Source organism: Poecilia formosa, unplaced genomic scaffold, assembly GCF_000485575.1.
Source record: "Poecilia formosa unplaced genomic scaffold, Poecilia_formosa-5.1.2 Scaffold218, whole genome shotgun sequence".
In the NCBI taxonomy this organism is placed as follows: Eukaryota; Metazoa; Chordata; class Actinopteri; order Cyprinodontiformes; family Poeciliidae; genus Poecilia; species Poecilia formosa.
The window spans coordinates 707,102-731,313 of record NW_006800157.1 but is presented as its reverse complement, the minus strand read 5'-3'; the positions used below and the strand labels follow the sequence as shown (position 1 = coordinate 731,313).

Below are 24,212 nucleotides of genomic sequence, written 5' to 3'. Positions count from 1 at the left end.
CAAATTCGGAACAGCGGAGGAAGCCGAAAAAAGCTAGGAGGAACATGGATTCCAGGGTCCTGTCTATGAGATTAGAAGAATAACCAGAACGCAGAGTGGAGATGCATTTGCATAGAAGATCGGACGTGAGGGGGAGACGCGGAATAACGCTGTTAGGTTCTTGCTTCTTGCATCCTTTGATGAGCATATTCACGTGACAGTGAGTGATGGAGGGGCAGTTGACTCCCGCGGAAAGCTTGAAGAAGAAATTGATGCCGGCTAGATAGGACTGGATAGTGGAGGTACGAATCTTAAGGACTAAACGAGAATATGTAATGAAGAGGCAGAGGATGGACACATACAGGGAAGGAAAAGGGAGATTATAAGTGGCGTGGAAAGATTTAAATCGGTTCCAGCCGGTCAAATAGACAGAAAGCGTGCGAGGAGCTAGGCTGCTGAGGATTAAATCTTGAGACGTTCGGTGAAGATCAGGTAATGGAGGACTCAGTTGAATATGGTTGAGGAATATGGAGGAACCGGTGTGGAACGTGCTTCTGAATCTGGGGCCAAGATTCTGAACTTCTGGAAAGAAAAACGAGAAAGAGCATCAGCAATGCAGTTTTTTGATCCGGGAATATGAGCAGCTTGAATGAGAAACTGATGTTACGCAGAAACTAAACTCTGCGCATGAATTGCATAATTTCTGGGGAGCTAGAGCGGCCTTTATTGATGATTTCTACGACTGTCGTGCTCTCTGAATGAATGAGGATGGATTTTTTATACCATTCGTGACCCCAAAGGATCACAGCGATGACGTTGGGGTAAAGCTCGAAAAGAGCACAGGAAGGAGAGCTCGAGGCGACCTGGAGAGACTTAAACTCAAGCGGCCATTTGTCGGTGAACCATTTACCTCTGTAATAACCGCCGAAACCGATTGAGGGAGCTGCGTCGGTAAAGAGTTGAATGTCTTCGGGGTAGGTGAGGAAATCATTGTAGAAGAAAGAAATTCCATTCCAGGATGAAAGAAAGTAATGCCACAGGCGCATTTCTAATTTGCAGGAGTGATTGATAATGAGAGAACCGTGAAGGGAGGGGATACTGGCCGCTTTAGACAGGAGGTGAGAAATGAAGGATTTACCCGGCGGAATAATGCGAATGGCGTAGTTTAGATGGCAGAGGAGAGAAAGCAGCTGTTGTTTAGAACATTTGTCGGCGAGTAAGAAATTAGACAATATTAAGGTGATTCGGTTGATCTTTTCGGATGATAGGGAAGCTTGGAAGGATGAAGAGTCTAGGGTGATGCCTAGGAACTCTAAAGAGGTGCACGACCAACGGTTTTCTCCTCTGAGAGGGGAATTCCCAGCTGGGAAAAGGCTTGAGTAAGGGCGTTAAGACCGGAACGAGGAGGGGAAGATGGAGGAGTGACTAATAGGAAGTCGTCCAGAAGGTGTATGACGCAAGGGAGTTTATAGGTATTGATGAGGATCCAGCAAAGGGATTCGGATAGGGAATCGAAAATTTTGGGGCTGTTACGGCACCGAACATGAGGCGGACGGCAAAATAAAACCGCCTTTCCAAACTACGCCGAAGAAGCACCAGAAACCGGGGTGAATGGGTAGAACTTTGAAAGCGCTGGTGATGTCGGCTTTAGAGAGCCAAGCACCATGTCCCGCTAACCGAATGAGTTTAATTGCATGATCTATGGTTGCGTATTGCATGGAGAAGTCGGGGAACAGGATGATGCTATTGATACTAGGAACGTGAGAACCATGGGGGGCTGAAAGATCTATGATTAGCCTTTTTTTACCTGAATATTTACGAGTGGCTTACGCGAAAAGTAGGGAAGGGTGACCTAGAAAAGGGGCCTATCATGATTCCTTTTTTAACTTCTTCGGCGAGGAGAGAGTCGACTGTGTCAGGATCTGAGAGAGCGGATTGAAGATTGTGACATTGGTGGGTGGAATCTGGAATAATTTCTATGCCCGGGTGGAAACCGTGAGTGAAACCATTAATGAGGAAGTTAATGAATTCCCTGTCTGGGTGATGCTTGAGAGCAGTTGCGAGAGCTTTCACCTGGACTGGAGTGGGGAGATGGCAGCCTAGTCAGTCTGCTGAAGAAGTGGAATTGTGTGGGCAGGTGTGTCTTGCGTGGGCTCCACCACAGAAGGAGCAGGCGTGCAGCAACCTGCAACTGGAGCTTGAGCAGCCAAGGTCATTAAAGTTGTTACAGATCATCCTGCCTCCTTGGTACAGGATGGGGCGACCTCTTTTGTCAGTTCCCCTATGAGTAAGGGTTTTGGCAGAGGGAGAGGGTCCGCTGGATTTCGGTATGAGGGGAGGAGGGGGGGCGGTGGTGGTCAGACGATCGGATGTGGAAGAAGAGCGAGGAGGAGGGTGAGAGCGGAGAGGGATGATGGATGTACAGGCTGTGGCTGGGTGAGATGAAGCGCCGCAGAGATTGCAGGAGAGAGATGCACGGGCGGCAAAAATGCGGCAGTACAATTCAGAATCAAGAGAACCCTAATAAGTGCCTAGGTTAAACTGTTGCAAGCGGCCTGCTGCTTGGTTGGCGAAAAGAATGTGATATTGATAGAACCCGGTGCCCCCAAACTGTAGAGCCATGTCGAGAACTATGGAGAGATAGTCGTCAAATTCGGATTTGCGATCTGGAAAAATTGCGCAAATAGTGTCTCTAAAAAGAGAAAATGCGAGAGCGAATTTGACAGGTGTGAGATCTTTGGAGCGGGAACTTAAAGAATTACTAAGTTGCATGGGACCCTGGTTTGTATTAAGTTCTTTAGGCTGACTAAAACAGATCAAAGAAGGTTGAAGAAGAAGTGCTAGATCAACATAATTACCGTTCAAGATTTGCTGGCGTAGAGAAGGGGAAATGGGAGAGGGCCGTAGTACTTTAGTGGATGACTGGGCTGGAGGAACTGCTGTAGCGAGATTGAAATGATTAATAACATTAGGGAGAGTGTTTGAAGAGAGAGGAAGCAGGGTTAATGTGTTTGAGAGAGAGGAAGTGGTAGGAAACAGGTTAGAGGGGAGTGAAGAAGGAAGTGAGGAAGGAAATCCTGAGGCGCTATGCTGAGCTAGATTTGCCGTGACTTGAGAACCAGAGGTCATAGCATTTATGGGGTGGGGATAGCTGAGGAAGGGATGGGGGGTGAAGAGAAGAATGAGATAGCGGGATTTGGGGAGTCTGTGAAGACAACGAAGCGATTGCCGAAGATAAAAGCTGAGAGAAGTCAGCAAGGCTGGGTGCATTTGGTGGAGGATGTAATACGACCTGGCTCCCGCGAGGGGGAGCTGTTGCTGAGTGCGGGGGCCTCGAAGGCGTGGGCCGGATGACTACATCTGGGATGATGTGGGAGGAAGAGGATGCTGAAGAGAAACCCGGAAGTCCGGGGTATTCGGATGACGGCGGGGCTGACGTTTGCTGCGGACCTGAGGAGGAGAGCAATTGAAAGAACCTCAATTTATTGTCGGAGCGACTGAAGGGGATTCCTTTCTCTTTTAATGAGCGATGGAGGCGGGTGACGGTCCAGCCTTTGAGGAGCTGGTGAGTTGGAACGTCTGGAGAGGGCTGTGGAGACGAAGCCGGGTTAGTGTTCTGAAGCTGTGGCGTTTGGGACTGGCGTCTGGGACCGGGAGAACGAGGACGGCGGCTGGACCCGCGGCGTGTCCCTCGGCCATGGGGTTGATGTGACGTGGATGGACCATGGTTGGACGAAGTGCTGCTGACGATGAGGAATGAAGCTGGGTTTGAGGGTCGAAGATCACGGAACGAAGGCGTTTGGAGCCGGAGGCTTGTCTTCTGACCTGGGGAGGAGAGGTTGAGGCAGCTGGAAAAGGGTCGAACAGGTCATCCGAGTCGGAGTGGTCAGGCTGGAGAGTAAGAGCGTCTTCCATTGTAAGTAGATCCGCTTAGCCAGTCTGCGGCGAGTTGACGAACAATGTAACGAGCGGGGTATATATGGGTTGCTTAGGAAATTAGAGGTGTGGTTTGAGGTGTGGTCCTGCTCCCGAACCTAAGTTAACGAGTTAACTCCATTTCATGTGTGGCCCCCACTTCTGAAAACATTTATTTTGCATTACAAAAAATTTGTTCACCACAGTATTACACAGCCTTGATGTGTAATACTGGAGAGAGCTTCACCAACTATGTGCAAGAGGGTAATTTCACATATCAGGATTAATAGTTATTTATTCAGGAAAATGAAATCAGCAGTGATGCAATGTTAGCAGAATGTTTATGATACTCAAATTGAAATAAACCCAGCATTGCCAAGCAAGATGTAATTCAGTATGAGCTACAGCCTACCAGTATGTTAATTGGTTATTTGCAAAGCAAACAATGAGAGCTACCACAATGCTCAACATTTGCGTCAATAATTTAAATAAACACAAAGTTGGTGTGTACAAAGTTAGTTCACATCACATAATTAACCCTCAAATACATTATAACTTGGATACTATTACATAAAGACATTGGCATTCAAACAGGTAAGAGATGAGGTTTTAGTGCTTTTAGGGTTAGGGATTAGGGCTAGGGTTACGGTGCTTTTATAAATTACATTTACTTATTTACTTAACAACAGCTGCGGTGCAAACATATCCGTCCTGCACAGACGATGAATTTCTGCCCAATTTGAAATAATTCATGGCAACAATCTGAAATTTGATCTCTAGTGTTGTGATAAAATAACACATTAAGTCCAACCTATAAAAACAATATAAACCCCTGCATGGATAATCTAGGCAGAATTTGACAGTCAAATTGGAATAAACCCAACACATTATGAGCTAAAGGCTACCAGTATGCTAATTAGCTATTTGCAAAGCAAACAATGAGAGCTACCACAATGCTCAACGTTTGCATTAATAATTTAAATAAACACAACATTGGTGTGCACAAAGTTAGTTCACATCACGTAATTAATCATCAATTCACATTGTAACTTACTGTTGCATGCAGACATTGGTTAAAGTCCTTGTCAAACGGCGTTTTGACTAAAGTCAAAAGGGTTGGAGACAGCTTTTTATTTCTCGTTCTCACTGTTTGCATTTTAATGATGTTTTTTTTAAAACTCTTTCTCACATGCTGTTTTTATTTTAATTATGTAAAGCACTTTGAAATGCCTTGCTGCTGAAATGTGCTATACAAATAAAATTTGATTTGATTTGATTTGATTTGACATCCAAACAAGTAAGAGACGAGGTTTTAGTGATTTTATCTTCTTTCTAAAGTAATTCTGACCTTCATCAATAAAAATTATCTCTGTCACTTGATCCAAATATCTGGAGCAAGACTCTAAAGAGAAACAAATTTTACAGTTTCCATGTTTTTAAATTGGTTAACTTTAACATCCTGATTAACTTTCAACTTTTAATGTTGCTGTAAATTCATATATGTTAGTGTTGTGAGATTAGTTTCTATTGTTTATCTAGAATAATGGTAGTTTGGTTTCCTGACCACTGGGGGAGCACTAGGAAACTATACAGAGAAACAAGTTTGAATAAGAAGCAGTTCATGTTGTTACCTCGTGCTCCAGCTAAAAAAAAGAAGTACGGCTTTGCAACCGACGATTGCTTCTCCTGTCTTCCCTCATATAATGACAGGATATGACAAAAGAAATTATACCTGAAGAGGCAAAATAAATAGTGTTTAAGAAATGATTTAATCTCCATGGCAACCATTCACCAATGTAAAGCGCATTCAAGACACTTTTCAAGCTTCAGAGCAGCCAGGTCCATAAAATGTTTATTTCATGTTTACAACAGGAAAGCATTTGAATGAATAAGGAGTAACTGTACGAAGAGTTATGTGCTGTCTATGTGTGGCCATCCTTGTTTTTAGCATCTTATAATGTTTTTTATTTAAAACAAGTATTTGACATGAGATGCTGCAACAATAGGAGAGTGAGCTTTAATGTTGAAAATAACAAACAAAAGAAAGCTATGTTAAAATGAACTAAGACTTACTATTTGAAAGTAAATAAACCAAATGACAAAAGTTTACCTTCCTAAATAAAATGAAGAGAAAACTAGGTGCAAAATTAAATAGCAGCTCACTCCTACAAACTCCTTTAAATATTTATAAAGCATCACGTTGTCGTCTCCGGTCTTCAGGCGTTTGCATAACCAAAGCACCTTACGACAGCAGAGCCACAAAGGTTACCTGATGATTCCATCTTAGTTTAGCAGAACTGATTCGTTCATCATGTTGCTCTTTGTCCTGCTGCTGGTGATAATCGGCCGTACAGAAGCTGGTTATACTGGCACTGTGCATTCATTCACCACTAAAGATGTACAAGGAGACAGATTTACAGTAAGTTCAGACTCTTTGAAGATTCTTTCCTTTTCTTTTTTTAAAAGATATCGTCTTGTGTCCAACACTTCTTCACTTTAAATCTACAGCTTGTGCGTCGCTTTAAGTTTGGCTACAGCTCATGTGAGGAGATTGAATCATGGTGGTGTTCTAGCTGTACTAAGAAGATTGATGAAAGCAGCGGTGAATGGTGTCTCACAGAGTACACCTGGAAGTGGATAAATCCGGGTGTAGTCAATTACTGGGACGGGTGACTGAATCTCAACATCATACAAAAATATCAAACATTTTTCAGTTATCAAGAAATGACTAAATCTAAAATTCCTACTGAACTTCAGTTTGTTTAAGCAATTAAATCTGTCAGTTTTCTAGTCTGCTGCTCTATAAAGTTTTCTGTGTTTTAGAAAGTCTTAGTAACATCAGAAATCTTCTCAATATCTTCTGTTAAAGATGGAATACTGGAACCTGGATAAAAAACAGAAACAGCATTTCAACTGGGCGATTTCAGTTAACATTTGACCTGAGAAACCGATCCGACATCAAGAGACCGAACTCATCACCCCAGACCACCATCCTCCCTGTTGTGAGGTAATTCAGGCAGTTTTTACAACATATTAATAAATAACTGGAACCTTTTGGTGTCTTTTGTTGAGCATAAACTATAGTTTTATTTTGTTGGTATTTTGTCCCCTTTTTTTCTGTTTTAAGCCAAGCCATAAAGCTTTAATAATTAGAAATGGTTTCCAAATTATGTCCAAACACTGAATTGATTTTATCTTTAAAAGAGACCAAAGAGATTCATGGAGCAAAATAAACTAAAAAAAATAATGGAATAAAAACACTGAAATACAAATCAGTCAAGATACTGAAGATTCTTCTTGTAAATAAAATAATTTGAGCAGATTTTTGTTCTCAGGTGACTTTGTGATTGTTTTCTGTGTCTCTCAGAGTTCCTTCAAACTGTCAGAGGAATATCAACTTGTTGACCTTTGACCCTGATGGAGACCATGTTGAATGCAGATATGCAACCAATTCCTACGAGTGCTTCATCTGCACATCACCGTCTGTCCTCAGTCTCTCATCAGTAAGTAATAAATGTGGGTGTCAGTTTACAGGAATACATAATGTTCAAAGGTAATTAAGGAAAATTTACTGATTATTTAACTAACTATGAATGACTAATAATGATGAAACATTACTCTGAAACTTTTTAAATAAAACAAATACTTTTGGTATGAACAAAAACACAACAAATATAGTTAATCTTTCTCTCTCTCTTCTCTTCCAGTCTTGTTCTCTGTCATTCAGTCCAACCAGCAGCAGCTATGAAGGTTCATATGCAGTTCAGCTGGTGATGGAGGATTTTCCCAGACAGAGCATCACTCTGACTCGTTATGATGGTGTAACGTATTCACGGAGCACCAGCAGCTTCATGAGCAGAATCCCTGTCCAGTTTGTTTTCAAAGGTTTGATTTCATGTTTCAATCAGCTGGTCTTATATCACAAAGAGCAAAACTGTTGTCAATAAATTTAATATCCAATAACCAGTGGCGTTATTGGACCTGTGTATTGGATACACAGGTTGACCTGAATCTTTCTATGTTTCAGGTAAGCTATACCTGAACCATCGACACATTGTGCAAGACAATGCAAAAACTATCCACCACACCAAGCAACATGCGTCCAATAATATGCAAATAACCAAGTAAAGCAACAATGCAGATCAAGCAATATATCAATGTTCATCTGGTTCAGGACAAGTTCTTACTGGACCATGTTAGTGAATCCAGGTATGGTGTGGATTTTCCATTTTTAGTTATTTAATTTTTATCTGTAAAAGAGCTTCTTGAAAAAGGCGAATTTTATAAGTCTGCAAATAGATCAACAGAGATGAAGCAGATGCAGCTGCCATTTTGTAAATACCAAGTTCACTACAGTGAGGCGGATGGAGGGAAACTCTTCACTTTCAGCTTGGCCTGTTGACCTTGTGTGTCAACTTTGCCAACTGAGGCCTGTTGCACAGCATTTTTGAAGAAGGGGTAGCTGAATTTGTACCGCTGGTCCTGAGGTGGAGCTGCTCACCAGATGCGTTTAGGGCACGTTAAAGTAGAAAATTAAAGTGAAACCTCAATAATACCAATAAGCAACTCATTTGTAGAATAAAAATTTAATTATAAATAAAATTAAGTATGATTAAAACATTTTGCACCTTTTCTTTTCAATTTTCTAGGGTTAGCTGCCACTATGTATTTCTTTGTTTTAAAATTGATCAATAACTAAAGATTATTAGAGGACATCAGACTTTTACATTTCTGAGAAATTTCTCAGAAATGTGAAGCGACAAGATCATCTATCATAAAAACGGATCAGATGGACCAATGTGTAACTTCACTGAATTTATCTTTTATACTGTCCACTTGTCTGTCTAGACAAACCATTTTTAATGTGTTTCATTAGTTTCTCTGTATTATTCCCCTCCCCCCAATGGCTGTTAGTTTAATTCTGCTGTTTCATTAGTTCATCTGCATTATTCTTCCCTGCGTTGCTCCAGTGGATCCTGCAGCTCCGTCCTGCACAGCAGGTGAATATCTGCCCAGGTTTCTGCCTCCAACTCCTGAACATGGAGCTCAGTTCTTCATAGACGTTAATGAGATGATAGAAATCAACATCAGAGCAGAGGCGACTCAGTCTGAGTGAGTAGAAAATAAATGTTGTTTCTAATCAGAGGAAAGTTTCTAAATAATTCAAAGTGAAGATTTGAAACCAAACAGACTGATGTGTTTCCTGTGTGTTAAAGGATCACTGAGCTCCTGTTCAGCGGACCAGTCAACATGGTCAAGAGTTCATCTGGTTCAGGATATTTCACCCTGAGATGGACGCTGTCTGTCAGTCAATATGATGATAAAGAAACCCATCCCGTCTGTTTTGCTGTCCAGGCAAAGTCAGTATCTGATCTGATCAGAAGTTTCAAAAGTTCTCACATTTTTGACTTAGAAAAAGACTGATAAAAGTAATCTCTTTACTTTAGTAGCCGTAAATAAAAGTACAGGTATTAAAATGTACTTAAGTACAAAAGTAAAAATGTAAATTTCACCTTCAGTGACACAAAACATGTTTTGGAAAATCCCTCTTGGTTGTCAGAAGCAACCTCTGGAACAAAAGAGGTTGCACTCTTGCTCCAAAAACAGACTTTACAGAGAAAAATAAAATGTAACCAGACACTTTGAAGAGGCTCTGATGCCAGGAAGAGACGTAAGGAATCCTCTGTTAATAAACCACAGAGCTGAAGATTTTGACTTGTGAGGAAAAAAAATGTCGGATTAGCTGGAAGTCATGACCTTGTTTAGCAGTTTTGCAGCAAATGTGGTGACAATGTTATAAAATATATATGACCCAAAAAGAATATAAAGATATCTGTTCTGCACAGGTAGAGAATAAATTTAAATATTTTTGACTCTTGGGCAAAAATCTGTTTATGAATTAAAAAGTGGATTCTGCATGATAAGTTCCCTTTGAGTTCGCAAAACTCACATCGACGTTTGACTTCCGGCACTTTAAATTTTCCCACTTCAGCCAAAGGCAGAAAACCTGAACGCCTTTGTCTACTTTTCATGTTTAGCTTTACAAAAATGTCAGTTTGAAACACATTTTAATTTGAATTAAATCAAATCAAAATTTATTTGCATAGCATATTTCAGCAACAAGACATTTCAAAGTGCTTTCCATCATAAAAACACAAGATTACGAACATAAAACTTTATGTTTTAAAGTTGCTGACTTTAAAACAAAGTCAACAACATTACTTTTTGCACATCAGATTATTGATTATTGATTAGGGGCTGCACAGTGACGAAGTTGGTAGAGCTGTTGCCTTGCAGCTACAAGGTTCTGGGTTATATTCCCAGCCCGGGGTCTTTCTGCATGGAGTTTACATGTTCTCCCTGTTCATGGTGGGTTCTCTCCATGTTCTCTGGTTTCCTCCCACAGTCCAAAAACAAGATTGTCAGGTTAATTGGCCTCTCCAAATTCTCCCTAGGTGTGAGTGTGTGCATGGTTGTGTGTGTCTGTGTTGCCCTGCGACAGACTGGCGACTTGTCAAGTGTGACCCTGCCTTTTGCCCGGAATGTTAGCTGGAGAGGCACCAGCACCTCCCAACCCACTAAGGGACAAGGGTGTAAAGAAAATGGATGGAGATTATTGATTAATGTTTCATGATTAGGTTTCAAAAGCAGCTCTAAACACCTGAGTTTTTAGTCTAGATTTAAAGGCACTCAGTGTTTCAGCTGTTTTTCAGTTTTATGGAAGTTTGTTTCAAATTTATGTTGCATAGAAGCTGAATGCTGCTTCTCCTCGTTTGGTTCTGGTTCTGGGGATGCAGAGCAGACCAGAACCAGCCAAAGGCAGAGAATGGTCCTAAGCCATTCAGTGATTTATAAACTAACAACAGCATTTTAAATTCTATTCTCTGAGCTACAGGGAGCCAGTGAAGGATTTTAGAACTGGGTGATGTTCTCTAACTTCCTGGTTTTAGTCAGAACTCCAGCAGCAGCGTTCTGGATCAGCTGCAACTGTTTGATTTTTTTTAGGCAGACTTGTGAAGACGCTGTTGCAGTAATCAATGACACTGGAGATAAATGCATGGATGAGTTTCTCTAGATCGCGCTGAGACATCAGTCCTCTAATCCTGGAAACTTTGTTTAGGTGATAGAAGGCCGACTTTGTAACTGTCTTTGAAGGTTCAGGTCAGAGTCCATCACTACTCCCAGGTTTTGGGCCTGATCCCTGGGTTTTTATTGTAATAACTGAAGTTGTGCATTGATTCTAGTTCGCTCCTCTTTAGGCCCAAAACTAATAGCTTCAGTTTTGTTTCTGTTCAACTTTGCTAAAAGTTTGTCTTTCCTGCAAATGTCCTGCCACCAAACTAATATTATTTAAACCACAAGGAGAAAATAGTTTTCCTGATGTTTTCGACAAAAGATAACTACACAAGCTTGGTCCTAATTGAAATTATTGGTAAGTGTTTGACATACTAAAGATTCCACAAATTCAACATTTAATTTAATCATGTTTCTTATCAAACAAGTCTCCCAGCATATATCTCAAGATCTGCAAAAAAAATAACCCTAAGCATTATTACTGCCCACGTCGAGCTAGATTAAATATGCTACACTAGGTGACTCTTGTAATGAATCAAATTTTTGAGCCTGTTTTCTTATGGGACAACTGGGACTTCACCAAATCAAAAACTAACAAACTTCAGAAAGAATCTCTCACTGGGGATTCTAAGTATTTATGATGAATCCGTAAGCACTGATGAATTTGAAGTTGTCGATTAATTGTCCAACTAATTATGTTGTATGAAACAACTTAACTACTTTAAGTAAAATTGAAAGCTTTTCCCTTTAAATTGGTAAAAAAAAAAAAAAAAAAAAAGATGCACATCAGCTGTGTATTATGTTTCCTGCATCTGATCCTCTAAGGTTATGTTGAACATTATATGGTCATTTTAAAATTGTTTCATATTAAAGTTTTGGTGCTAAATTATCTCCCCAGTGCCTCCAGTTTTATCTACCAGTCTGATCTTCGATGTGTTATTTTTACAGTTGAAAACAGTGAGTAATTTCTTTCTTTAACATCTTTATTAATTTATTCTTATGTGTTATTTTCTGAACTCACGATGTTTCTGTATTTTTCTCAGCACCAACTCCAAGTCCTCCTCCCACAACATGTAAGTCAGATGGAAACAGGACTGAAAGTAACAGGAAGTAGTTCTTTCTACCATGTTGATCTCTTGTTCTTCCAGCTCGTCTTACGGTTCTGAAGCTGAAGATCTCGACTACGCTGCCACTGAAGGACAACAAGGATGAAATGGAGGAAGCGGTCAGTGATATCCTGGACTTTGAGTTCAGCCCAAACTAATTTACCTCAAATGTCAAATCATAACCCAAAGTGATCACCTGCAGTGATGCAGTTAAAGTCTGCTGCTGTTCTTAATGTTGATCAGATTCTGTTCAGTATATTTTATAATTCACACTGACTGTGTCTCACATTCATCTCATGTTTTCTTCTGCAGATTAAAGATGAACTGATCAGACGAGGGCTGCCTGCAGACATAAAGGTCCGCCTGCTGAGCGACGGTTCAGTGCAGGTTAACGAGAAGGCTGCCCCCTAGTGGCTAAACATGAGAATGAATCTGATCCCTGGAGTGGAATATTTCTGGGTTTATCTGTTTTAAATGTTGGGACTTATGGTTGTTTTAGGTAGTGGGACTAAACTTAGTTATGACAATGAGCAGAAATAATAGAGTGAATTTTTTTTTTCTGTGGGAAAAACTATAAAATACAGATAATTTCATAAAGAAATTATAATTGTTTATCAGTTATTAATAATAAGATAATTAATAGAAGAAAATGTAAATAAAAATAAATATTTGGTGTCACCTGAACTATTTATTAAGTCGGTATTTTCTGAGCGTTTGGTATTTCTTTATTACCGTTTTCCATGTGTAACATTTATGCCTCTGAGGTTTTTAATAATCTTAATATCATAGAATTTTCTACACTTATATGTAGAAAATTATATGATAAAATAAGTATCATATAATTAAATAAGTAATAAGGTAAATAAGTAATGAAGATGTATATTTACTATGTATAACAGCAAAGTTTTTTGCATTAGTTTCTTTTATCTGTAAATATTGGGAAAGAAAACAGTGACTTCTTTATCCTGGTTGATTTCCATGGAGGAAAATGTGGTTTGATATTTAAAATATTCTTCCATCTCTCATCATCCTGTTAAGTCAGAATGCTCTGATTCATGTTATTTATGGTTTGTTTATCAATGAATGAAAACAGAATAAAATTGCACGATACCAGTTAGTAGCATCAAGTCTTCTAAGAGACAGTTATTGGATAAAATCTTGCCAAACATATTTCATGTCATTTTCCCCAAATCCCTGAGAAAATAAAGGTTTCTGCTTTTCCTGGAATCACATCAAAGACTTTTTCTTCCTCTTTTCTCTGTGGGCGGCTCATTGGCTGCAGGTTTTCCTTTTATTTGGACGCAAATAGAGGCTGAAAAGGTTAAAAGTCTCTAATCAATCCATCACCAGTGTTTCTAAAACATCCTGAATAAAAGCGGCTGAAACTACTGCTACAACAGCGCCCCCTGCTGTCTAACTATTGGAAGGTATTTTATGCCAGAAGAGAAATGTTTCCTGAAATTTAATATTTTCACTTTTCCCCCCGACATTCTTATCTGAAATGATTTAGATTTACAAATATGCAACACAAATATTTTATTTTTGAATAAGTGTGTCTTAAATAAATGTTTGTAATAAATCAAATTTAACTTACATTGAAGGTGTCTCAGTTCATTTTTTGAGTTCATGTTTTTAATGATGTTGTGTTATGTAACAAATGAAGCTGCTCGGTGAGCTGGTTTTAATGGAAGTATTTAAGTTGTTTGTTTTCATAGATTAAATTATTTATCTTGTCTCTTAATGAATTCACATTTCAAAACAAACTGTGACCTTTCCTGTCACTCCACATAACACTTCACTCTCAGTGTTTTGAATCCAATCTTTCATCCATCAGACGTTTTCCTCATACCAGGTAACATCCTCTTCCATTATGCTCATGCATACCATTAAACCGTTGTCGAATGGTACACAGGGTGTGAACCAGACGCTGTCTGTCTAAGTATAACTTCGTTTGTCTCTGATAACTTTCAGTTTGTCTCTGCAGACCTTCACTCTGTCAACATGTCTGTGCTGCTGCTGCTGCTGTTAATCAGCGGAGCCCAGGCTTCTTATCACGGTTTTGTCTTCAACTACGCTTTCGGAAACTTTTACCCAGGCGGATACACGGTAAGTTGAGCTTCTTTATAAATATTGTTTTAGTTTTTTCCAGGAAAAAAGACGTGTTTACCGACTCTCCACTGTAAATCCTCAGCTACCCTACGACTTTAAGTTGAGCTTCAGCTCCTGTGAAGAGTTCGACACTGAGACTTGTTTTGGATACTGTAGTGGGCCAACTTATTCAGTCGATGAAACTGGAGGTGAATGGTGTCAGAAAGGATATGCTGACACTTTCTCTTATCCATACATGGGCACATTAACTGAATCGTAAGTCCACTTTGACTTTAAATGGAAATATTATTTCTTTTACTCAGATTGTAATCTAGTCTTAAACAAGACAACTCCATCAGCTGAGCTCATTTGGGTTTTTCAGGTTGTAAGATGGAAACATCTTCCGTCTTGTTGGTCTAGAGAGATTTGGTCTTTCTGCGTTATTTTCTGTAATATTTCAGAACATCTTAATGTCGTCCTGTGTAGGGTTAGTACAGCAGCCTGGACAGAAAACAGAAATGGGATTGTCCTATCGAAAGCAGTTTTGAAGTTTGACACCAGAAACCGGTCTGACATCTACAAACCCAACTCATCGCCCCGGACCACCATCCTCCCTCTGGTCAGGTAATTCTGCTTACCATTGGTCATTGGTCATTGGTCGTTACCATAGTTTCATAATCTGTGAATCAGATTATGAAACTAAAGAGTTACATAAAGAAAAGATGATTATTGTCATAAAAATACAAGATCAGTTACAAACGTTAATTTTTTTTATTGGATGTTGATGCTTTTGTTTCAAAGTGTTTCAGTTCAAAGCAGATAAATTGTAATGAAATACATTTGATTATGTGTGCTCTGAGGAGAGAGTTCATCTTTACAGAAACTAAACTGGGACAATTTCTAAGAAAACAGATTAGAAACGAAGTGATTTGGGAAGATAAACCCTGAAGAACCAGCCAGACGGGTTCAGATCCACGAAACGACTGATAGACGCGGCAACATGTTGTATGCAGAGTTGGCAGAAACTGTTCAATAACATTTTCATGAGTAACTATTAAAACAAACTTTTAGAAGTATTTTTACAATACTGTATTTGAGTAATTTTACCATAAAGTATTTATACTTGAGTAAAGTTTCTGTTTTCTCGACCTGCTGGATTAAAAACAAACAGGTTTTATAACTAAATTTTCACCAGACACACACCTACAGTTTTGTTAAAGTTTCATAAGATTTTTATGGAAAGAAACTGATTTGAAAAAAATTATTTTCCTGATTTTGTTGCTTATAAGAATTATTGTAATTTCCGTCCTTAAATACTAAAATTTCCACTCAACTTTATATTTTGGTTCATCTGATGATGTACTTTTTAAATATTACATGATCGATAATTTGATCAGTTACTCAGTTCTTGAGTAGACTTTTTACCAAATACTGTTTTACATAAGTAAATATTTTCCACCTGTGTTGAAATGTTTCTTTTCCCTCAGAGTTCCTTCAAACTGTCAGAGGAACATCAACCTGTTGGTCTCTGACCCGGATGGAGACGACGTCAGATGCAGATATGCAGCCGGATCAGAGTGCATCACCTGCACTCCTCCGTCTGTCCTCAGTGTCTCATCTGTAAGTATTAAATTTAGTCTGGATTGTCTTACTTTATAAAAAATATTACACAAAGTTATGTGGAAATGTTGGTATTTTAAAGACTGAAATGATTCATATAAATAATATAATTATGAAATTACAAAATCAGGCAGAATATATATTTTTTTTAAATAAAAAACTGATGAAACTTTAACAAAAACTGCAGGTGTGTTTGTGTCTGGTGAATATTTGATAAAAACATGTTTGTTTTTCATTCAGTGGGTGGAAAATCCAGAAATTTTACTCAAGTAAGAGAAGAGGTCCTTCAAAATAAAATTACTGAATTGTAAAAATACTCCTAAAAGTTTTTTCAAGAAAGATACTCAAGTAAATGTAACTAGTTATTACCCAACTCTGCTGAGGTCTGAGAATTAACAAAACAGGCCATATTTAAACTGAAATATCCTGTAAATACCCCCTTTCTCTAACTGCTGACATGCAATTTAACTACTGATAAAAAAGAATGTGTTTTCTGAATAAATTGTCCTATTTAGCTACTTATTTCAGCCCAGATTCTTTAAAACGATTTCTAACTGTGAGTTGATATCAGTCGCTCTGATCAAACGATGTTTAGAGATTTGGCAAAAATGATGAAGCTGGAAACACAGGCAGCATTTTAAAACTCCTCCCTTTCACAGTTTGAAGGTTTTAAAAAGTCGTCTTTCCTGGCCAGGAGGTCAGAAGAAAAATGTGGATTACAGTGCATGTTCGCCCTTGATTTCTCCAGCACCGATGCATGCTGGGAGATGCAGTTCAAATAGTCTGTGAATAAAACGTTTTCATTTACTGATCTGATGAGTGATCCCAGAGGAGACTGCCATGTTTTGTTGAATCTGATTTTAAATAAAAAGACCTTTTTTCTTCTCCTTTCTCTTCTCTTCCAGTCTTGTTCTCTGTCATTCAGTCCCACTAACAGCAGTGCTGAAGGTCCGTATGCGGTTCAGATGGTTCTGGAGGATTTTCCCACACAGACCATCACTCTGACTGATAGCTTTGGTTCACAAGTGATGAAAACTGCCAGCGACTCCATCGGCACCACGCCTATCCAGTTTGTTTTCAGAGGTAAAGCTGCAGAGTTTGAGCTTGTTTTGAACCACATAGAGCAGCTCTGAATTATAAAAGTTTGATTTAGTAAACAAATGAACTGAAGGTTACAAATTAACACAGATAATCACACTTTTCACCGATTATGTAATGTTACCAAACTCAATTTAACAACCGAAGAGCCAGAGAAATATCTGGTTATATGAAATATTCTCCTTCCAACTAACAGCTTCATGTTGTTTGAATTAACGACCAAACCTACCAGCTCATTTTCACCTTAACTTGATTTGTTTCTTTGTTATTTTGCTCCAGTGGATCCTGCAGCTCCGTCCTGCACAGCAGGTGAATATCTGCCCAGGTTTCTGCCTCCAACTCCTGAACATGGAGATCAGATCTATACCAACGTCAACCAGGCTGTGGAAATCAGCGTCAGAGCAGAAGCTACCCAGGCTGAGTGAGTGATCAATACAGGAGCTTCATAAAGTTTTCATGGAGTCTGCTGAAAAGTTTCATTTGTTTTTTTTTACCCTGGAAATAAACAGTGAAAAAGCTTAAATAAATGACCTGGAGCTGCCATGATGTCAATGAACAATCCCAGCTTTCAAAACATGAGTGAAATACGGTTAGACAGAAATATGGAATCCATGTTGAAGCCTGATATTAAAATTATGCAAAAAGTGGCTGGTGACTAACATGTAGAGTTAACTGATGCTATGTCAAAGTTGATTGGACCATCGTCTAAATTTGGATCTACATGTACATATCTGTTGATTTCATATTGAATCAAAGTTAAGGAATCAGTACTGGTGCCTAATTTAAAATGAGATAAACTCTGGCCCAGCGATTAAACGCTTGAAACAGCATTAAACATTGATTCAACATTGATTAGTCGTTGGGATTTTAGTAAATAGTATTCAAAAACAAAACAACATTGATTCAATCAACATGAGCTGATTGGCTAGAACTGGGTGATTGTTTGACGATTGATCCACCATCAGTCATCAATCAATCGATCTTTTAGACCAATAACTCAACACTGAATTAGCATCTGTTGCTATCTGGGATTCTGTCACGGCTATCAGGTGGGGAGGTGTTGGACATATCAGTCTAACTCTCCTGTTTGTTATAGGACCACTGAGCTGCTGTTCAGCGGGCCGCGAGGATTTACCAAGAGTTCATCAGGGCCAGGAAACTTCAGCCTGACATGGACGCCATCGGCCACTGAAGCGGGACTGGGCCATCCTCTCTGCTTCGTTGTCCAAGCAAAGTTAGTGTCTTATTTCATTAATGCTTTTAAAAACTGCTGAAAGAATACTTGGTTTCATATAGCAGGAAACAGAGTTCCTATCAAACATTTTTGTATCCAACACTGAGCTGATAAGGCTGAGAATCAGCACAAAGATCTGCATGGATGAATGCAGCTCTAAAAGGTCTGGTGGAGAAGAATCAGTGCAAAGGCACAAAACTAGCTCATGAAACCTGATTTTATCCATTTGGCACAAGAAAGGCTGCAAAAACACTGAAACTTACCAGGTATTTTTGATCTAGTTTCTACAGCTGAAGTACCTAATACCTTTCCAGAAAGATATAAGGGCTTGTTTTGTGTGAATGATTCTTTAACATTGATGAAAAACTTCTAGTTCCTCTGGCAGATTATTTTACTTCTAACATGGGGAAATGTCTTGTTACAAGTGAAATAATTTGCCAATGGAAGAAACACTTTTTCATCAAAGTTTCAAAATAAATGACTCAAAACAAGCTCTTCTATGTTGCTGAAAAGGTACTTGTGAGTTAGTTTTGCTTTATTTCAAGTTTACTAATATAATTTAACAAGAAGCTAGACCATAATAATTGATAAGATATTGTGTTTTTGCAGTGAATAATATACAATCGATACACTTGACTGTGAAATCTCATTTGTGCGCAGAGTCTGAATGTGTGGGAGCTTTAAGAAATCAAATGAACGGTTGGAAAATATCTACGATTCCACCATAAAATCTAAAGGTCCTTCAGTTATAATAAACTAAAGCATTAAAGTCCAAAGTGATGAAAACTTTTAAACCATCCATTTTAGATGCAGTTTATACAAACAGCACATTAAAGTTTGAGATTGTAATTTGACAAAATGTGAAAGGTTTAAAGGGTAGAGAAGCTTTTTTACAGTCATCATGTTTTTAGCCATTTGAATCGACTCTTATTGCAACACAAATCTGATTTAGATGCCAAAGTAAATATTTCTGAGGTCAAAGACATTCAAGTTGGGACATTTTAATGAAAGAGAAGAAGACTGTGGAAAATAATAAGAACTGATCCATAATCATAATATTTTTTCCTAAAATTTATAATCTCTAACAGATCCTGTACTGATTTGTTGAAATTGCTATTTTAATACTTAGATAAACTGAATTGATTGGTTGTTTTATTATTAATAGATTTATATCTAAGTTGTTGCTCTAATTTCCTCCACAGCTCCTCCGGCTCTGTGTACCAGTCTGACCTCCGATGTGTCACTGTGACGGCTGGGAGCAGTGAGTGGGAAACTAAACTTTGGTCTTTAATTTGAAGTCGATCTGATTTCTCCTGATCTAATAACATTGCTGCTCCATCCACAGGGCCAGTCACTGCTTCCCCTCCAACTACACCTCCAACTACAACTACACCTCCAACTACAACTACACCTCCACAACCCACAACAATTTCACCTCCAACACCCTCCAACCCAAACTCAGAATCATGTAAGTGTTGATGTTAGAGAACATGCAGGCTATTACCTGAAGCATTTTATTATTAACCAATGAAATAAGTCCAAGTCCAACCCTAAACAAATTGCAAACAGCCCACAGGCTTAAAAAATAAAAACATCCAGCTGTTATTTGGCAATAAGTTCATGTTTTCTCATGTGTAGAAAATGAACTGTTTGAAATACTTTTGCCCGTTTCCTAGCAACCACAACCTGTTACCTAGCAACCCAAGGAGAGTTCCAAAGTGCTTGGTCAGCTAGTTTACCACTGTACAACGGCTGCTGGAAGAGACAATGTTTTGTTGTTGACTTACTCCAGAATCCACTTGTTGCATTCCTGATGGCTTTGCTAATCGCAGGAAGACATCCGCTGACAATCGAAATGATCAAAGCTTGATCAAAGTTTGCATAAGCACAGCCAAGGGATCTTTGTTGGTTAATTATCCTTTTTCTTTAAATCATAATGCTGACTGTTTGTTCTTCTAGATTATGTTTTGGCTCTGAATGCAAAGCTTTCCACTTCACTGTCACTGAAGAATGAATCTGCAACCATCATCAACCTGGTCAGTAACCTACTTCACTTCAGTATTAACAATGAGAATAATCAGCTTCATCCTAGTCTAACAGGTTCATCTGCTTCATGATGAGTTTTACTTTCATCTTCTGCACTGTTTTTGTTTGAACAGATTTAGACTAAATATCAACTTAACATAAGGGATTTCTAAGTGAAGAGCCTCTTTAGATCCAAAGTTTTTAGCATAAAAACGTGGCCGAGTTTTGTTCTGTGTGACTTACTGTTTATATAAAGTAGCTCTGATTTCATGTCTTTTTCTCTTCAGATTAAAGAGGAGCTGGAAAGACAAGGACTGCCAGCAGGAATAATCGTAGAGCTGCTAAACAGTGGTGCAGTGCAAGTCGCCCCCTAGTGGCTGAACAAAAGAAATAATCTGTTCCTCATTGGGAAATGTGATTTGATATAAAATGTTTTCTTTAATCTTTGATTCATAGAGTTATACTTATTTTATTGAATCATAAGGACTCAGAATATTCCCAGTTATTAAGCCAAACTGAGTGAAATAAGATTTTAATACTCCCTTCGGCCTTCTATCACCTGAAGAACATCTCCAGGATTAGAGGACTGATGTCTCACCGCGATCTAGAGAAACTCATCCATGCATTTATCTCCAGCTGCATTGATTACTGCAACAGCGTCTTCAGAGGTCTGACTAATAAATCAATCAAACAGCTGCAGCTGATCCAGAACGCTGCTGCTCGTGTTCTAACTAAAACCAGGAAGATAGAGCACATAACACCAGTTTTAAAGTCCCTACACTGGCTCCCTGTAGCTCAGAGGATAGACTTTAAAATACTGTTGTTAGTTTATAAATCACTGAACGGTTTAGCACCACAATACCTTAAAGATCTGTTATTGCTGTACCAACCGTCAAGACCCCTCAGATCTTCTGGATCTGCTCTGCATCCCCAGAACCAGAACCAAACGAGGAGAAGCAGCATTCAGTTTCTATGCACCACAAATTTGGAACAAACTTCCAGAAAACTGTAAAACAGCTGAAACACTGGGTGCCTTTAAATCTCAACTTAAAACCCACCTGTTTAGAGTTGCTTATGGCTAAATTAGGATTAGAGATTTTGATGTCTTTGATGTTTTTAATGTTTTTATCTTTTCTTTTCATCTAGTTATTAACTTCTTTTATTTCTCTTTTACACCGTCTATGTAAAGCCCCCCCTGAAAATGTCCCAGTTCAACGAATCTATATCTAGGGGTGTGAGAATCCTACATTTTTGCCAAATCCTTCAACTGGGACTCTACAGGGTTTAGAGTCCCAGTTGACGGCGTTTCAACTAAAAACCTAGAGGTTGGAGTCCTTGTCAAATGGTGTTTTTGACTAAAGTCCCAGAGGGTTAGAGCCCCAGTTAAACGACATTTAACTGAAGTCCTAAAAGGGATTTTAATGTTTTTATCTTTTTAAATCTTTTTCAAAATCTCTTTCTCTTTCTCACTGTTTAATCAAACCAAGAGGATAGAAACAGAATCTGTGCAAGCACAGGCATTTTATTTTATTTATTTTTTTTTTTTTTTTGAGTTTTTGAAACTGCTCCATCACAGTTTGTACTTTGCTTAACCAATAAAAACCAAAGCAGAAGTTCTCCCAGTGTAATCCTTCCTCATCTGAACCACAATGTGTCTTAGTGTGCACATTAACTTTTTGATTTCAAAATGGCTGAGCAAAAAGGTATTCTGCACATCAGGTATCTTGACAAAGAAACTCCGATTTACTAAAGATGATTAAACTGTTTAAACTCTTTCACCTGCTGAGATGTTGGGAGTTGGTACAACAGCTCCGCCTAGTGTTTAAATATTATAATGTTTTTTGGTTCAGCAGAGAAAATGTTTCCCGAAGTTTAATATTTTCACCATTTTTAGTCTTTTATGACTGAAATTATTTAGGCTTAAAATATGTTCATAAGGAATTAGAAACCAAGCTGAACTTTATTTATTTTTTTATTCAAAATTACATTTTGACACAATATATGATTGATTGTTTTTTTCAACAGACTCTAATGGTCCACCAAGGCACGACACACAACAGCACATACAAAATAAAAGATGAAATCTTATTAAAGACTTGCATACCAATGTTTCCACAGAGCCGACTGGTATCTGAGCACTGACAGGGATGTGAAACATTATAAGATTGTTCAATGAGCTGCACAAACGATGCATAAACTTGTATGTCAAATTTCTCCTGAGTGCCTGAAACGTTCTGACTTGTGCATCACAAAACATCTCACTTGCCCTGCTGAACCTGGGTTTCTTAAGCAGAATTCTTTGACTTTTAAAGTCATAATTTTTTTAATCAAAATGAAATGCGATAAAATGTGTTTAAAAAATCTTTCAGTTGATGTTTTTCCAACATGTTTCTTAACAATTCCTTTTTAAAGACACAGACATTGTATTATAAAACATGCTGGTTTTAATGGATGCTGCTGAACATGTAACTTTGTGGAGCTGGCTGAGTTTGGAAATCTGTTCACAGATAAACTCCTCCCTCTAGATGAAAGGTTTGTGACATTTCCAGTTACTGCAAATTATAATTCGCATTTTGCATTTCCAGTAGTCTTTCACCAATCAGACCTTTTCCTCATTCCAGGTTACCTCGTTGTGCACCAGTGCATTCCAGGAAATCTTTCACGGATGGATCACAGGGTGTGACCAGAGGATTTCTGTGGAAGTATAACTTCATTTGTCTCTGATAATTTTCAGCCTTTCTCTGAAACCTTCACTCTGTCACCATGTTGTCGTCTGTGCTGCTGCTGCTGCTCATCAGTGGAGCTCAAGCTGCTTATTATGGTGCTGTCATTACCAACTACTTTGGAGACGTTCAGCCCTTCGTAGTGAGTTGAGCAGGTTTGCAAAATATTATAACAAATATCTTTTGTTTTTGTTTTTTCAGAAAAATTAAGTTTTTACCAATTTTTCACTTTATTTTCACAGCTAACCTATCACTTGAAGGAGAGCGGAAGCTCATGCCAAGAGGTCGACATTTGGCATTGTGGTGGAAACTGTACTACTCCACCAATTTATGCAGTTGATGAAAGCAGGAATGAATGGTGTCAAAAAACAGAAGTTCGTATTTACTACAGCTACGGCCCAAGAACATTTACATACCAACATTCGTAAGTCCACTTCAGCATTAAATGGAAATATATTTCACTTTGTTCAGATTTTAACCAATGACTAATCCAAATCCTGAAATCCTCCAAGACAGATTCGTCATTTGGATTAAATAGGTTTTGTTGTTTTCTAAGAAAGAAAACCTAAAACATCAGCTGGTGGAAACATATTCTGGCTTGTCTGTCTTTAGATATTTGGTCTTGCTGTATTATTTCTTCATAACATTGACAAACTCATCATCCACTGCAGAGTTGGTTCTTCAAGCTGGACTGAAAACAGAAATGGGATTATAACACCGATATTAACAATAAGCAACGACTTCAGAACCCGTTCTGACATCAACAAACCAAACTCAACACCTCAGATCTCCATCCTCCCTGTACTCAGGTAATCCTGGTTCTCATTTGTAATTTTTCACGTATAAACAGATTGTATTGATTTCTACATTTGCAAATTATTATATTTTGTTACTTATTCAACATTTTGAATCAATCATCCTGAACCAGAGAGTTACATGAAGTCAAAGACATATTTTTAAAAAATAACAAAACAGCTATTTTTGTTATTTTAAAAACAAGATTGCTGATATAAATAACTACTTGATGCAATGATGCAGCTGATAATGTTGCTAAAAGTGAACATTATTCTATTTAAAGTAAGTGATCACATAAATCAGTATAAAATAAATTTGCTAAACTGTCTTCCTTGGAGAGTTTTCCTCATTAGAGGAAACTGAACTGAAACAAATCCAGAGGAAACACAGTGATGAATAAAAACAAAGTCTTGCTGGGAATAAACCTTGCAGAACCAGGCAGACAGGTTAAAGTTATGAAAAACACCTGAAGGGACTGATAGAGGTCTGGTTGGTATGTTCTTTGAAATGTTTCTTTTTCTGTCAGAGTTCCTTCAAACTGTCAGAGGAACATCA

The 24,212-nt window shown here is 38.5% G+C and overlaps 1 protein-coding gene and 2 long non-coding RNA genes across 6 annotated transcripts in view; 2 read left to right on the top strand and 1 right to left on the bottom strand.

Moving 5' to 3' along the window:
• The first annotated feature begins 696 nt into the window (after window positions 1-696).
• Window positions 697-24,212, top strand: part of LOC103149144 (mucin-5AC-like) — a 72,579-nt gene continuing 49,063 nt past the window's right edge. Inside the window, exons 1-12 of one of the 4 annotated variants that reach the window (XM_007568168.2) lie at window positions 723-800; window positions 14,046-14,180; window positions 14,266-14,438; window positions 14,649-14,786; window positions 15,650-15,782; window positions 16,688-16,865; window positions 17,160-17,301; window positions 17,977-18,114; window positions 19,317-19,375; window positions 19,460-19,582; window positions 20,074-20,150; window positions 20,427-20,648. In XM_007568168.2, coding sequence (XP_007568230.2) covers window positions 738-800; window positions 14,046-14,180; window positions 14,266-14,438; window positions 14,649-14,786; window positions 15,650-15,782; window positions 16,688-16,865; window positions 17,160-17,301; window positions 17,977-18,114; window positions 19,317-19,375; window positions 19,460-19,582; window positions 20,074-20,150; window positions 20,427-20,513 — 1,446 coding nt within the window. In that variant the 5' untranslated portion in view covers window positions 723-737 and the 3' untranslated portion in view covers window positions 20,514-20,648. Of the gene's footprint in view, window positions 801-14,045; window positions 14,181-14,265; window positions 14,439-14,648; window positions 14,787-15,649; window positions 15,783-16,687; window positions 16,866-17,159; window positions 17,302-17,976; window positions 18,115-19,316; window positions 19,376-19,459; window positions 19,583-20,073; window positions 20,151-20,426; window positions 20,649-22,466; window positions 23,005-23,104; window positions 23,287-23,533; window positions 23,672-24,212 lie in introns of those variants that run through there. The other 3 variants (XM_007568165.2, XM_016679722.1, XM_016679725.1) reach the window with 3 other exon arrangements.
• Window positions 12,012-12,758, top strand: LOC107838195 (uncharacterized). Its single transcript, XR_001664242.1, has 3 exons — window positions 12,012-12,041; window positions 12,117-12,193; window positions 12,387-12,758. It is a non-coding gene; the product is annotated as an uncharacterized LOC107838195 (long non-coding RNA).
• Window positions 19,478-24,212, bottom strand: part of LOC107838196 (uncharacterized) — a 23,053-nt gene continuing 18,318 nt past the window's right edge. The window contains exon 3 of the long non-coding RNA XR_001664243.1: window positions 19,478-19,525. This is a non-coding gene — a long non-coding RNA (uncharacterized LOC107838196). The remainder of the gene's footprint in view (window positions 19,526-24,212) is intronic.